The 15,227-nt window shown below is 43.2% G+C and overlaps 1 protein-coding gene across 3 annotated transcripts; it reads left to right on the top strand.

Moving 5' to 3' along the window:
• DTD1 (D-aminoacyl-tRNA deacylase 1) lies at positions 1-14,767 on the top strand. Of its 3 annotated transcripts, none has more exons than XM_063391216.1 (6): positions 1-120; positions 1,989-2,079; positions 4,046-4,281; positions 8,675-8,772; positions 11,249-11,425; positions 13,660-14,767. In XM_063391216.1, exons 1-5 carry the CDS (start codon positions 78-80, stop codon positions 11,402-11,404), a joined length of 624 nt encoding a protein of 207 aa, XP_063247286.1. In that variant the 5' UTR covers positions 1-77; the 3' UTR covers positions 11,405-11,425; positions 13,660-14,767. The 3 variants fall into 3 exon arrangements, with proteins under 3 accessions (XP_063247286.1, XP_063247285.1, XP_063247284.1); XM_063391215.1 differs by lacking the exon at positions 13,660-14,767 and adding an exon at positions 12,792-13,400 and having other exon boundaries at positions 11,249-11,414; XM_063391214.1 differs by lacking the exon at positions 13,660-14,767 and adding an exon at positions 12,792-13,400.
• Positions 14,768-15,227: the final 460 nt, after the last annotated feature.

Below are 15,227 nucleotides of genomic sequence, written 5' to 3'. Positions count from 1 at the left end.
CGGGGCGCGGCGGAGCGGCCGTCGCTGCCGGGCGCCGCCGCTGTCCCCGCTTGGCGCCGGCCGCGCTGCGCTGCGCCATGAAGGCGATCGTGCAGCGGGTGGCCCAGGCCAGCGTCACAGGTCAGTGTGTCCCGACCGCGGAACTGCGGGGCCGGGGCCGCCTGTGTGCGTGTATATGCATGTATGTGGGTGTGCGTGGGTGTGGGTTTATGCGGGCGCTCCCCTCCCCTTGGGTACCCCCGCGTGGGTTTGGCGTGGGCCCGCTCGCTTGCGGTTCCTCCGGAGGCCCGGCCTCCGTGGGATACATGTGTATGTGGAGCTCAGTGTGCAGCCTTGCCTGGCAGGCGTGGACTGGCAGTCACGCCTCCTCGATCGCCTTTGTGCTGGCAGCACAGTCGCAGTCATGTTGCTTCGCTTGTATTCCGAGTTAAAAGGGTCCACAAGGATCTTGGAGTCCAAGTCTTAGCCCTGCACAGGACATTCCCAGGAGTCACACCATGTGCCGGAGAGCATTGTCCAAACGCTTCTTGGGCTCTGGCAGGCTCGTTGCTGTGACACCACCTTCGTGCTGTGTTAGTGGGGCTGCCCTGGTCACGGGCCGTGCATTGCTGTGCTTGTGGTGGCAGTGCCATCCCAGTGTCCCTCTCCCGTGGCTTGCGTGCCCTGGTACTACAGCCACAGTCACCTCAGTGCATCGCAGGCACGTTGACAGTCCAGCCTGGATCATCTTTTTGCCCTGTTTGTCTGTGTCGGTGGTACTGTCCCAGCTGCCGCCAGACACTTCTTGCCTGGGTCTAGCCGCTGTTCTGATAGGAATGGTGTGTCCTGATGTTCCTGCTATTGCACTGCCTTGGACCTTTTGTGCTCGGGGTGCTTAAAATCTCCAAGAAGTTTTGCCCATGATGCCTGCTGTGGGAGTCTTTGGTGTGCAGCAGGGTGGCCTTCAAGTTATCAAACAGCTTCTGCCTGTGTGCCAGCACTGACAGAGCGTGACTGTGAGGGCACAACTTTTGTGCACAGCTGGGATAGTGGCCACAGCTGGTCACACCCTGTCAGCACAGTGTTTCTTAGTATCTGGCTTAGTACCACTTTTCTGGGGAGAATTTAAACTGTTGTTTCTGGCTGTTGAAGAGTTTGGGAGACTTGTACTTAGCAGAAGTGTGCTGAATTTAGCAGAATAAATTGCTGAACTGGAGGACTACGTACCCTGATCCAGCCACTAGTGCACAGACACTTTCCGCTTTCGCTGGTGGCCTGATCTCCTTTCGTTTTGTGGGATGTCTGGAGCTTTTTGTCCCAGTCATGAGCCTGGATGCAGTTTTAACAGCTGGGTAACTGGTGCTTATCTCAGTTTTAAGACCACATTTATTCTTACTACAGTCACCTCAGGGTCAGCCATGTTAAGATAATTTAATTAAGATAATTTAAGACATTTCTTAGGAAAACACAACAGATCTATGATCGTTTGGGTTTTAGTGTAAATGTCATTAAAGGGGTTGTTTTCCCAATTAGGAAGGCGACATTTGCAGGTTGTTGAAAGTCATGTTTCAGAAATCCATGAGGACTCTTATCAGGTAAAAATCACCTGTTCAAAAGAATGCAAAGTGTGAAGGGAAGGGTGGAGTAGAGAAATTGAGTGCACTTAGTAGCATCAACCAGGTGGATAACTTTTCAAGAATTGGGGAGAGTTTTACCACCTTTTTGTTGAGGACAACTGATCAAATTGTAGTATAAAAATCTTTATACGGTGTTTTTAAATGCTGGAGTAAGTAACCCAATCTCATAAAGAAGTGGTGGCTTTGGAAAGCTTTTGAAAGAATGGTTTTGTGTGTGTGATCTTTCAAATCTACAAACTTAAGACAGAGGAAACAGGGTTTAGAATGTTGGTATCTTTAGTGGTGGGACAACTGAAACCAGTCCTAACCTGTGCCATAAAACAAGACAGTGCCTTTAGTCTTATTTTTCTTTTCCTTCTCTCCTTTCTCCAGTGGGTGGTGAACAAATCAGTTCGATAGGACGAGGCCTCTGTGTGCTGCTGGGCATTTCTTTGGAAGATACACAAAGAGAGCTGGAGCACATGTAAGTCACTCCCTTCCTTTGCCTTGTACTCTTCCATTTGTGCATTGCTGATACCTGTGCAGTAGCCAAACAAGTCAGCTATTCCTAGTGGGAAATTCAGGTTTCCCTGTTAGTTCCTTTTCAGATTTTACCTTGAATACAGGTTTCTTAGAGTTTTCTCTTCATGTTCCATTGAGAAAAATCTGTTCCCATTTTCTGCTATGTGTTTTTTATCAAGAGTGAGCTTTTTCAAGTGTCTGTCCTTTTTGAGTCCAAAAGAAATTTGTCCGTTAAGGATGGGATTTATGAGAATCCTCAAACTCTCCTTTTAGTTTGCACCATGAGTTTTGTTCTTCCTAAAGGCGGGATATTCTTGTCAGTTGCTTGTCTGCAAACAGGAATCAGTTTTGGCATCCTGGAGGACTGGCTCTGGCCATCTGTTCCATCGCCACAAAATAGTGGGATTCAGCCAGCAAACATGTACAAGAGAGAGCTCTCCAGGGGCTTCTTCTGTCTTTTTTGGACTGGTTATTGCTCTAGGCCTGACCTCAGTCTTTGCAAAGGCAAAAAAGAAACAGGTAGTGGAGCTGACTGATGTCAAGAAGAGGGGGGTTTTATTCTCACATGCTTGTTTACCTTACTGTTTGCCTCCCTCCCAGTGTGTAACATCTGCTCCGCCATCGCTTCCCATCCTTACCTTGGTGGATGTGGAAGCTGCTTCTGAATTTTGCAGGCAGCAGATCTGTAGCTGCTCTGCTCTCAGCACCAGGTTGTTGGGATGGCTGACACCGGAAGGGCAGGAAGCCAGCATCTGGGCAAAAGGAGTGAGAGAAAGCAGCTTAACCAGGCTTTTGAGGTCTTATTAAAGGAAACTTTAGTAATCCTGTAAATGAAACAATGAACACCTCTATGAAGAGAATAGAGCAGTGATGATGATTTAAGTCTTCTGCTGGGGCCTTCCAGTGGATGCTTTCAACAATTCACTTCATTCAGGAGTTAATTCTGTTTGCTGTTGACACACACAAATTGGCAAGGATGTTCTTGCGACTGTGCCATAGTGATGGCAAAGCCCTGAAGCTGCACCATAACAAAGTCTCAGCTTTGTCTTGGACTGGCTGCCTCATCTCTGGTGCAGTGCAGAATGCCTGGCTGATGACTGCAGTTGAAACCCTTTGCACTTGATAGGCTCCCTTGATGCTGCAGGTGTGGAAAAGCCAGAAGAAACCAAAGACAGGAGAGTGGCTTGGATGCAGTCCTGTTATCAAAGTCCTGACATGGACTGGGTTGCAGCTGCCTGCTGCTTTTCAGGATCTGCTTGTGAAGGTCCCCTTGTTGTCTTGAGCCAGTCAGTTCTGTCCCCTATGTCTAAAGAATCGGCCCAAAATTCAAGCCACTTTGCTGCAGTAGAAGCTGCAGTTCTGCCCTTTTACTTGGATTCCTCCTCTCATCCTGATGAAAAAGTGTTGTTGTCATCTGGCTTGCGGGGCCTGGTTTGGGAATAGCGCTAGGAAGCGACAAAGCAGGAGGAGTCTGTGTGAATCATGATTGGAAACAAAACCCCACAGTTTTAAACACAGTTTAGGATGATCTCATTTCCTACTGAGTGTGATTTCCTGGTGCGGTGGAAGGATTAAAATTCGCAAAGCTGTTCACACATTAAATAATGTTGTGATACATAAAAGCAGATAGTAAAGAGTGAGCTTTCTTACTTCCTGTGCCGTCCTTATGTCACTGTGTGACATCAGTTATTCTGTCCTGGTACCACACTCTGTAAAATGATGATGTGGATTAATGACCTGATACTGTTGTGTAGCTGTAGAAGGGCTCTCGGTTAAGGCTCTGCCTAATGTGATGAGATTCCCATGGCTGGGAATGAAGGTGCAGAGGGATATCTTGTTATGTGGAGGCAGACTGAATGTGCATCTGTTAGCTCATGCGGTATGGCACCTGTTGATCATACAATTTAGGAATTATCTTCTCCTCCCAGGGTTCGAAAGATCTTGAACTTGCGAGTCTTCGAAGATGAAAGTGGGAAACACTGGTCCAAAAGTGTGATGGATAAACAGTATGAAGTGTTGTGTGTGAGCCAATTTACTCTCCAGTGCATCCTGAAGGGCAACAAGCCTGATTATCACATGGCAATGCCCACGGAGCAGGCAGAGTCTTTTTATAACAACTTCCTAGAGCAGCTAAGAAAAGCCTACAAACCAGAGCTTATTAAAGGTAAGGACAGAAGGTTGGTAAGGTCCTTGCTGTGACCAGTCGGCACTTCTTGTGTGTGTTTTCTGATTGTTGCTTTCTTTGTACTGTGATTTTCTGTAGCTGAAGGGATGTTAACAATACTTTCACTAGAGCATATCAGGGTGATCGCTCCAGTCTTCCTCTAGCCAAGCCATTTCCTGGCCTTCCTCTGGGTGACATGTAGCTGTTCTTGTATTCCTTTTGGCAGCCCAGAGAGGCTCCAGACATGAGAACAAACTCTGAGGTCAGGCTTCCTCAAAGGCTGGATATTTTGTGCTGTATAGATTAACCCAAGAGAAGCATTTTTTTCTGAGAAATGTGTTTAGTGAGGCTCAAAAGTGTCACCAGTGTATGATGGACAGCACTGTTCCATCTGTCTCTTCAACATCCTGCTAAATGGAATTGTGACAGTGGGAGGTGTAATGTGCTACGTGAGAACAGCTTTTGATTTAGACTCTCTTTCCTCAGCTCTGTGTCATGTGTGGAACAGCTTTCTCTTAAGCAGAAAATGCCCGGCTTCTCTGCCTGCATTTCTGCTCTGTTCACGCTCAGTCTTTGCTGTTTGGTTTTCTGAGTGCTTTCTGTCTGTTTTCATATTCAGATATGACGTTTTGCTGCACTTGACGGAAGACAAGTTTCTAGAAAAGACTATTGTTTAAATGGTGTCTGTTAATAGATAATGGTTGGCCTTACTTTCCTTATGAGGAAAAATAAGTAAAAAAAGACAGAAAACTGATAGGTGGGGAATGATTTAGAGGCTAATTTTCATATTGACTCTAGGTTAGAGTAAGTGTTCCAGTGCTTTCCAAGGAGGCACGGTGAAATTCCACATGTCCAAAAAAGTCTGTTTTTCAAGTTTTTCTAGCTGCATATGTTCTTCCAACATTTGTTCCTGATAAGAATGCATTTCTGATAGCCCCACAATCAGTTTGTATTTTAACAGAAGCTTTTTGAATTCCTTCTCTCAGTGAATAGCAGTTGTGTACCTGAAATTAATATTAAGTGCTCTTATTTTGGCACTTTTTTTGCCAGTGCTTTCTGCAAAATGAGCTTCACTTCTGCATTCTTTTTCCATGATAAAAGCACAGATTTGGAAACCCAGGAGTGCTATTGTGTCGGATAACACATGCATTTAAAACTGCTGGCAGCACTGGAACTACCTGTCAGTTTATGATTTTGCTTTCTTATTAAATTCTGCCAGTTATTGTGTGTTGCACCCAAGTCTTAAGATTCTCTTAGGTCAAAGTTTCTGCTGTGCCAATTGCTTTGCCAGTGAGTTTTGGGGTTTTTTTTGTTTTTCTTTTTTTTTTTGCTTCTTTGCTATCTGGAAAATCTGTACTCACATTGCCCCTACATACACACACAGCGGTTGTAGTTATTGGGAGATTAGAGTTTAATTCTCTGGATTGCTGTAGATAGTCTTCACTTTTGATCCTACAAATTGCTTAATGCATTTCAGAGGAGAAATTTAATCACTGAAAGTGGAATTTGTGTAGCTGAGGCAATGACAGATCAATAAAGATCTTGTCCTAGTTCCTAAGGGCCTTGTGTTTTCTGGTTCCTCATTGTGTTCAGTAGAGAATTTGGCTGCTGGAAGTTACAGGTGCTGGGCAGGCAGCTCCTTTCTGCTCCCTGGTCTACCAGGAGCTTGCCAGCCAGGAGCTCAGAGTGGGAAGTGTTCCCCAAAGAGAGGCACAAACCATTCTTTCACGCCAAGAAGAGTGGGACACTTGACAAACAAAATCTTGGAGAAGGTTCAGAGCCATGTTTCCTGGTTAAGCACAGTTTAACACATAGGCACCCTGTCTTGGTTTGAAAGACAGGTGTCTGCTAGGAAGGGGGCAGGACCTCCCTAGAGATAGAGAATTTGAATCCCCTCCCTCCAAATTATTCTGATTTAGAAAATTAAAGGGGCTTTCAGGCAGAGGTATGGGGATAGGAATAACAGTTCTTTACTAGTATATATGACAAAACAACAAACAAACAACAACTACAGCATTAGTAATAGACAGAACCAAGAACCTTGAGGGCTTTCTTTCACCAAAGCCTGGGGCAGTTTGATCTCGGTGCCCCTGCAGGACTCCGAGAGGCTGAGCTGGAAGGGTGGAAAGTCCCGGGCTGGTGGATGAGATGAGGAGCTCTGTGCTGGTAGCTGGAATGGCAGGGGGTGTCCCGGCAGGGCTGGGCAGTGCTGGGCTACAGAGTAGCAGGAGAGCTTCAAAGCTCTGAGGAAGCAGCGGCGGTGGGGGGAGGGCTGGAGAAAACGAGCTCAGGATTCCTGGGTACACAAGCAGATGAAGGTGGATTCCCAGGACGAGGCAGAGGCAGAGTGATGGCCGTGAACTCTTCCTGCAGCGAGGGGCAGCTTGACTGTCTTCCTCCTCGATGCTGAGAGCAAGAGAGAGCCCCCCTCCCCCAGCTCTGTCTTTTACCTTTCCCAAAGCTCGCATCATCTCTCCCCTCTGAGGGACACTCCCAGAGACTGAAAATCAATAGGTGTAGCCTTGTGCTGCCATGTCCTTCAGCTACTCTCTTTGTTCTGGCTAAGTACTGTCATTAAGTTATCTTAGAAACTTATGGGAAAAAATTCTGTAAGTGAAAAAAGAGGCCGATCTAACCCCCAACACACCCACATCTAGGAAATAAAAGGCTCTGTCAGAAGTCCTTGCTTGCTGTGCTTCAGTGCTTTCTTGTGTTCTTAAACCTCTCACTCCCCTCTGACGAGCAGAGCTGGTGACTGCAGGCCTGAGCACTCTTGTTGTGCAAGCTAATATCCAAATATCAGACCTACCAAGGCTCCTCCTTATGTTTCAGGGCCTTTGCTCTCTGTGTTAAATATGATTTAGTCTTCTGAGGTAGTAAAGATTAACATGACAAAGAGTGTGAAAAGTCTCACTCCCTTAGTAGTAATATCTAAGTAAATATGAGAGGATTGTTCCACAAGGAAAAGTTTAACTCAGATGAAAGTTTGGTACAAATCGAAAGCACGATTATTCTCCCTGATTAATTCCCTTTGTGAGTGTTGTCACTTCAGAATAAGTGCTCTTATCTGGAGCAACAGTATTCACATGAGGTTAATTAAGAATAACTTTCCAAGTACACAAGCTTAGAAGTATAAAACCAGTGTGAAATTTCTAGGTCATAAGGCTTGAAATATGTACAGAAATATCCTGGAAGTAAATGATACCTCTTTTTCAAGTCTTTATGGATCAAATGTGGCTTCTCTGACTCATGTCAGGTGAAGATCTTCCATCTGAGGAAGGCATGTGTGCTGGGCTTTTAGAGGCAAGGGATTTGGAGAGATGGTTGTCCAGCAGAATGAACTTGTCACTTTAATAATACTTCTAGGATTCTGTTTTATTGCAGAAGATAATGCAAGCTAAGTTGATCAGTCCAGAAGTCTTAAAGTGGGGAAAGATGAAGAGCACCAACTAGAAATTTAAATGTGCGAGGAGAATGGGAGGGAGAAAGATTACAGAAAGATGTTCCTTGACAGTAGTTCTGGTGCCAAAACAAGGTAGAAAGTGCTTGTGACATGGGAGTACTTTGAGTGTTCCAGTGAAGGTGGGGATTTATTTGACCACTTTATCAGCCTCTGGAAAAAAGGGCTGGTGGTGTTTACTTCTTTTAGGTCCACTCACATGAATTGGAAATGGAAAAGACCAATCCTTTTTGTAACTGAAGTACAGCAGAGGGATGGGATGGTTGTAGAGAGCAATTTGAAAAGTTGTGCTCCCACTAATAAAGTTTAAGATAATATTCTTTATTATTTTGATAAAGAAAAAATGCACTAATTTTGACTGGGTTTTGTGGTCACAGGGTGTAGGTTACATCTATGTAGCTCTCAAAGACCAGCCTAGGGTATAAGCAAGAATGTAGATATGGCTGTAGCAGATTAGGACTGAGCTGCACCCCAATGTCCCCTGCTCTACAGTATTCAATTGTCAACTGCTTTAGAGTAGGCTCCAGGTTTTTTTACCTTTTGCCTAAATACAAAGTTTCTTCAAAACATCAGGTTGGACTGGATCCCTAGGCAGAGCTGTTACATACTTTAAAATGTAAAAATCTGACAGTGAGAACTATCCTGCTTATCCTGAACTGTGGACCTGTATTACTTGTATTATATCCCTGATTACCTGTAGACTTGGTTTGTTTTGTGCACATTTCTCTACTTAGCTGTGTGTTTATCCTCTCTGAATGTCAAGCTACATACCTGGGTGCACATACACTGTTTTTTTCTTAGCCTTCTGCAATTCATTAGTTGGCTGCCTTTTAATGTATTTTTTATTTCTTTTTGGTATCACAGTTGGTAAAAGCTTTGGTGTGTGTTATCTTCCCAAGGGCCCTGAGCGCTTGTTGTCTCTTCCCTTTTCAGATGGCAAGTTTGGTGCCTACATGCAGGTCCACATCCAGAACGATGGTCCTGTAACAATAGAACTGGAGTCCCCAGCAGCCACTGTAGATCCTAAACAAGTAAGTGACTACTAAGGTCTATCTGGAAAGGATAATGTATCCTCTGCAAATTTGTAGCATTCCTTTTGTGAAGCAGTACAGCTTCCCTTAGGTACAAGGACCTTGTCCTTCCTGTGCAGCCTCTGAACAGTCAAATAATTGCATGGTTTTCTTCAGTTCCCTGGCCTGTTGATGGCTGCCTGCTGTCCTGGGAAGGGTTGTGTGTGTGTAATGCAGAACAGCTTTTCACAGTTTATTTCTCCTCCTCATTAAAGCTGTTGTTTAATCGTGACTCATTAACGACGTTTTTAATAAGTCTGGACCATCTCCCTGCTTTAGTGAAGTTTCTTGCCACGTGGGAGCTTTTGCATGTGGGTGACTGGATGGAAGTGGAGAGGTGCCTGTCTGTCAGAAACAAGGGAATAGTGAATTTCAATCCCAAATTTAAGTCTGGAGTGGACAGGAGAGTGAGTTAGCTCTGCTGAGGAACAGCACAAGCTGTGCTGAAAACCAAATGCAGTGATGAGGCTTCCTCACCCTCTAAACACAACAGTGGCCAGCTCTTCCAGGCTGAAAGTAAAGTGGGAGGGATTGTTGTGCTTCAGCAAGGCCACACCAATCTTATTTGTATAATGCTTCACTTAACCTTGATGAAATTGTTACAGCAGTTCATAAAAAGGATATGAGGCAAGAACCAGGAAACTACAAGCCTGTTAGTCTAACCTCAGTGCCTGGAAAAACTGTGGAAAGATCTGGATGCTACTGAAAGGCATTTAAAGGACAATGCACAGTCAACATGAATTCAAAAGGGAAAGTTCTGTCCAACTGGTTTAATACTCTTCTACAACAAGGTCACCTTCCAAGTGAAGGGAGGGAAGGTGGTGAATTTAGTTTTTCTAGATTTTAGTAAAGCTTTTGATACTGTCCATCACATCGTCCTTCTCAACAAGTCTTCCAGCTATGAAAGCAGCTATGAAACTTGTGTCTGCTCATAGAGAGCATGTGTATTGCCCTGTATTGCGTTTAAAAGCTTGGTTTTGAAGTTGGTTTCGTTTTTACCTTCTAATTTTGTTCTGGATTCTTGTTATGTTTTAGCCCATGAAAAATCTGCTTCTGTTTCTAGTCTTTCATTCTGTACTCTCACAGTTTTAGCCCAAAGAGTTCTCAGGCCAAGCCATACATAAGTATCAGCAGCTCTGTTTTTGGAGTAAGAACTGCTGCCCTTTGTGTTGGTGTAAAATAACCAAGGAATTAGCAAGGTGTGCAGGATTCTGCAAGGTTTCATTTCTTTCTTGGAGAATATTGGTGTTTTTAAGGGTTTTGCCCTCTGGGTTCAAGGCTGCCTGCTTTACCCATTTGACAACACCTTCCTGGTGGCCACAACATGCACTGAAGACAGGGAAGGATGCTGATTTTCAAACTTTCTCTGGCAATGTAAGGCCCAAAACTCCCTTGACAAGCTTTTTAAAAGATCTTTGGGTTTTTTCATGTTCCCTGAGTTTGACACAAGGGAGAAGTTCCAACAGGACATTATCAAGAGGTCAAAAGAACAAAAACTTCACTGGCAACTTTCAGAAAATCCGACAGCTTTGGCAAAAATGTAGAGCAACATCCAGGTAACACAAAATATTTCACAAAACATTGACTTTACTCATTCAGCTTTGCAAACTCCAAACCTGTCCAATTTTAAGTTGCTCAAAACTCAGAGGAGAGGGAATTAGAAGAAGTAAGAGACAGAAAAGATACAGAAAAGAATGAATGTAGTTTGCACTCCTGGTCCCAGCAATGATCAGCTGATAGAAATTCCAAGCAGAGATGGGGTCAAGACATACATCATGCAAAATGTGATGAGGAAGAGCCAGTTTGAATTGTTGTTCTCTTTCCTTCCCTGCCGTTGCATTCTTTTTTTGCGGTCAAAACTGTTGATTTGTTTGTAGTGTGGGAACTAAGGCTAAGAGATTGTGTGATTTTTATATTCGTGCTTTCAGCTTTAGTAAGAAGAGATAACTGAATCATCCTGCAGTGCTTAATGTGATATTAATAGGAAGAGATTAGACAAATAATTACTCATGAATAGCTCTTTTGTGTCATTGGATGTGACAGTGAAATATCTCACTTTTTGAGATATTGTCTGTGTTTGTAATTGGTAATCAGAACTTTATAAGTCATTTGCATGTAATTAGTAAAAATACATTTGGATTAGTCAATCCAAAGGTATTTTTTGTATTCCTTGTTCTGGAGGGATATAAATAAATCACTTCTCTTATACTTGGGGTGATCATGTTATTTTATGGTGACAATTCACTGTGTTTTGTAAATTTTTGAAAATCTCAACCTTCAGCTTTTTTTTCTTTCTTTTTTGTTTTGTTGATATATGTATTGATGGTGTGAATCTAAGTTGCAAGTTTTATACAAATGCTCAAATTTACAATTTTTTAGAAATAGACTTCTGAAATTGTTTTATTACATGATGTATTTTTCCTTACTTTGTGAGTAGCTGACAAAACTTGAAAAACAGCAACAAAGAAAAGAGAAGACCAGAACCAAGGTGCCCTCTGAGTCAAGTAGAGAAAGAAATGCGTCCCGAAACAAGGATGACCCCAGTGCCAGCAGCGGAGCAGAAGGAGATGTGTCCTCGGAAAGAGAGCCTTAGCTCATCCAAAGTAGGCCACAGGTTTGGCTTCTCCTCTCCTCTATAATGCTTGACCCCCTGCCTGTTTCACTGAAGCACCACATGCAGAGAGTGGTACTAGAAGTGCTGGAAGGTGAAATTTCATTATCTTGCTGGTTTTATAAATTTTACCACCTCTGCTCCCATCTGCGCTTGCACACTAGAATCTTGGAGTGGGTGAGAACCTCTTCCCAACTGTGTGCTTGGCTGGAGTTGTGGGTCTGGCCCAGTTGTGACTGTTTCCATGTTGACTCAGCAAATCTGAAAGTTTAATCTGATAATACAGGAGTGACCTGACTCAGAATTCTGCCTTGTGTCCTTCAGATACATGGAGACACAGGGTTGTATTTCTGTCTGTTCTCACCTAGCAGGAAGCTCACTCTGGAACAGCCCAAATACAGCACAGTCCCCAGCACTAGAGGTGGAAAACAGCTCAGAAGCTGGAGACATGGCAGAAGAGCAGCTTCCTTTCATGGTTCTTACCTGCCCCTCCTCAGTTTGTTCTTTCCCAGGATGAATTAGTAACAGGCTGTTTTATGGACCTCCACCATCTAATAAGGACATTAGGGCAGGCATTGAGAGCCTAACTTGCCTCAGCAGCAGATCTTTTCTCCCTTTAGGTATTTGACCTGCAGGACATGCCTAGACATCAGTGAATGAAATTAGGCTGAATATAGACCTGAATCCTTTGTCATGGATTATCTGCCTATGTAGATACGTGTTTATCATATTCTTCCAGTCAGCTTTAAGCCTTCAGGACCCAGCTTTCATTACCTTCCTTCCCTGTTCCTGCCCTGGAAGAGCTACATTGCTGATTTTGACTTTTCAAATGTATCTAAGCTCTCAAGAAAGTGTTATTATCCTTATCTGCACACTGAAGCCCTGAGCTGGCTGTGCAGTTTAATTATTAACAGCTATGCAAAGTAAAAGTTTAACCTTTCTCTCATTTTCCTGTCCCTAGAGTTTAGTCTGGCCGTGATTTAGACAATTCACCATCGTTCATTGCTCACAAAGTTGCTTACTTTTTATTTCTTTTTTAAATCCATGAATTTCCCAGGTAGTCAGACCTTGGGTGATGATTTCTGTTGCATACAAGGTTTCCCCCCAACTGTTTCTGGGTTGTGTGTTGAAATAAGAACATTTTAGAGGGTTTGCAGGCCTTCTGGAGTGCTTTGCTCAGTCCAGTCTTTCCAATAACATTTGGATTTCTAAGGAGCTGAACATCTCTAAAATATGGTATACAGATAACCTAGCATTAGTTTTCATGCTGTGACAATAGGTAAAGATTCTTTTCTGTATGGGATTTGAAGGAATCCTGCTGTTTTTCTACTCTACCTACAGTAATGTTCCTGTTTGTTGCCTTCCACAGTTTCTTACAAAAAAGCTACACTGAATTCTTGAAGAAAGGCCCAACGCTCACCTCAGCAACACTCTTCAACAACTTTAGAAAAGGATGGAAAATGGGAAAGGAGAGCTGAGACATTAGAAACCTATCATTCTGTATTGAACCAAAGCAATGCTATCAGATTCAGTTGTTAATGTGTAGTGTCAGTAGTGAAAAGGACTTGTGACATTTTTGTGTATGCATTCTCACATGACTGCTGAGTAAAGTGTGACTGTAGGCAGATTGTAGCAGAACATTTCATTCTCGGTACATAAGCTCCATTTAAAGAATAAATCAGGGTTTTTCTTTAAACTTACACTTGAATTCTGAAAATTCTCTGAGCAGGCTTGTGTATTGATTCTCACTCCATGGTGTCATGTGCTCCCTGTTTCCATTGCAGTGTGCAGATCTGTTCATATTTTGGTAAATTGTTAGCTGCTGCCTAACGTCAGGTTAGGCAGTCCAGTCTTTCTGCATGGATTAAGTTACTACAAGGGAAGATCAGCCTCTAGTTGTTTATCATGTGGAACACATCTGTCATGTAAACTTTTTTAAAACCAGAAAAGACTTTATTAAACAAATGATGCCAGCTGAGTGCCTGTTGATGTTTGTGTATTGCATTCTCTTAGTTACTCCTGGGTGTGACAAAAGAGGGGGGACACAGAGCTAAAGTTGTAGGCCAAGAAACACGTATTGCTTCAGCTCATCCAGCTGTGGAAGGTTGGAAGTCAGGTTGCTGACCTGAAATCTTTGCTGTTTCTAACACATCTAAGTAATTTATTTTGTGGTGGTCATCAAAATGCTGCACAGCTGCTCCACCTACTGCATCCAGAGCTGCTGGTACCTCTTTCAGATCCATGGGAGGCAGAAGAGCATTTGGAAACTGCCTGCCAACAGCAAGAGCTGAGAAGAAGCTGCAGAACTGCCAAGGAAGCTTCGGGGGAAATGAAAGACTGCAGGTTGTTACACTTTGACTTCATTCAGAGATGATGGCACCTTTTATATCTGCTATTCCCCAGGTCTGCCTTGCCTTTCCAGTCTGCCCTGGATGCCTGCTGTGACTGCCATCAGAGCCAGGATGCACAGCTCTCTGTGGGGATAACTCACTGGTGAGAGTTGTTAATCCAAATGCACATCAGAGTTACAATGCTGCACATCGTATAACCACTGTAGGTCTTTTGTTTTTTCTTTTTTTTAACTTGTAGGCTGCTTTTTACCAGTTAAACCAAGATAGGAGAGTTAGAACTACACCCTGACATGTTTTTTTAAAAAACATGAAGCTTAAGTAAAAATTTGGTGAGCTACACAGCTGGCATTTGAACAGGAATGGTGAGTGGGCAGGATAGATGGAAGTGTTACCCTTAGTCTTGCCTTTAAGAATGACATAATTTTCCATCTGACTGTTACATGTAATATATGTAAAATGTATGTTTGGGACAGATGCTTCCCGTTCTCTTGTGCCCAGAGTATCTTTAAGCATCACAATTAGTTTCAAAAAAAACCCCAACCAGCCAATCCCACTTAATTTAAAAGTCCTGTTTAGCTACTGTAGCTGAACAGTATATGTAAAGCTCCTTTAGCAAAAGTTACTGCCCTACTCGAGCAGCAAATCTTGGGCAAGGCCACTTTTCCAAGTGCAGCTTTGAAATTGGATATTTATCCCATGGATTTTTCTGCTTGTAGAGAGCTGCAAGGAAAAACCAGGAGACATGAATTTCTGTCTTTTGTTCCTCTGCTTGTTATTTCTTAGGAAGAATGTTTTCTCAACAGAAGACACCTCCAGTGAAAATGTGCTGCTAATTGTGGACTGCTAAAAACCAGTAAATACAATTGTTATAACACTAAAAAACTTTTGCAGGTGTTTTTCCAACACCTCCATTGAGATACTGGCTCTAGGGGCTGTGATAGTGAAAATAGGATTTAAAGAATGGAACAGTTATAATAAATGATGTTTCTACAAAGCTGTTTGGAAAAATGATTGGAGTATTTTATTTTGAGCGGTAAATATAGTAATCAAAGTCAAAATAACATGACTATTGATGTAAGTACCCAATGGCTAAGCTCATGGTTTAGAAGCTAGTATGAACAGTTAAAAATATTCTCATTTACAGAGATGCTCATTAATGGAGCCCCCCTACTCTGACTAGTGGAGTCTCTTGTTTCAGTACCTGCCCAGCAAAGGGCAGACAGACCTCTCCAAGCAGGTTTTCAGCTGGTGTGAGGTATCTACTCTTCTCTGGTTGCCAGTCCATCCTGAGCATTCATTCCCACAATGTTCTCAGAAATTACATTTCTGGTCGATTTTGCATCTGAGTGTTTAGAAATTGTTCTCTCTCAGCTCAGCTGCGTGTAACTATGGACTATGTAGACAGCAAAGGTTTGGTGAGAATTTAAAAAGAGAATTCCTAAACTCTTTGCATG

The sequence above is a fragment of the Prinia subflava genome, chromosome 2 (assembly GCF_021018805.1).
Source record: "Prinia subflava isolate CZ2003 ecotype Zambia chromosome 2, Cam_Psub_1.2, whole genome shotgun sequence".
Classification (NCBI taxonomy): domain Eukaryota; kingdom Metazoa; phylum Chordata; class Aves; order Passeriformes; family Cisticolidae; genus Prinia; species Prinia subflava.
Note: the sequence above shows the minus strand (reverse complement) of the source record. Positions and strands in the feature narration are given on the sequence as shown.

Bases quoted from the DNA above. Each gene is read 5' to 3' on its own strand.
- DTD1 (XM_063391216.1), top strand. From the start codon at position 78: ATGAAGGCGATCGTGCAGCGGGTGGCCCAGGCCAGCGTCACAG. The intron at 121-1,988 runs GTCAGTGTGTCC...TCCTTTCTCCAG, and splicing joins GGCCCAGGCCAGCGTCACAG to TGGGTGGTGAACAAATCAGT. The intron at 4,282-8,674 runs GTAAGGACAGAA...TTCCCTTTTCAG, and splicing joins CAAACCAGAGCTTATTAAAG to ATGGCAAGTTTGGTGCCTAC.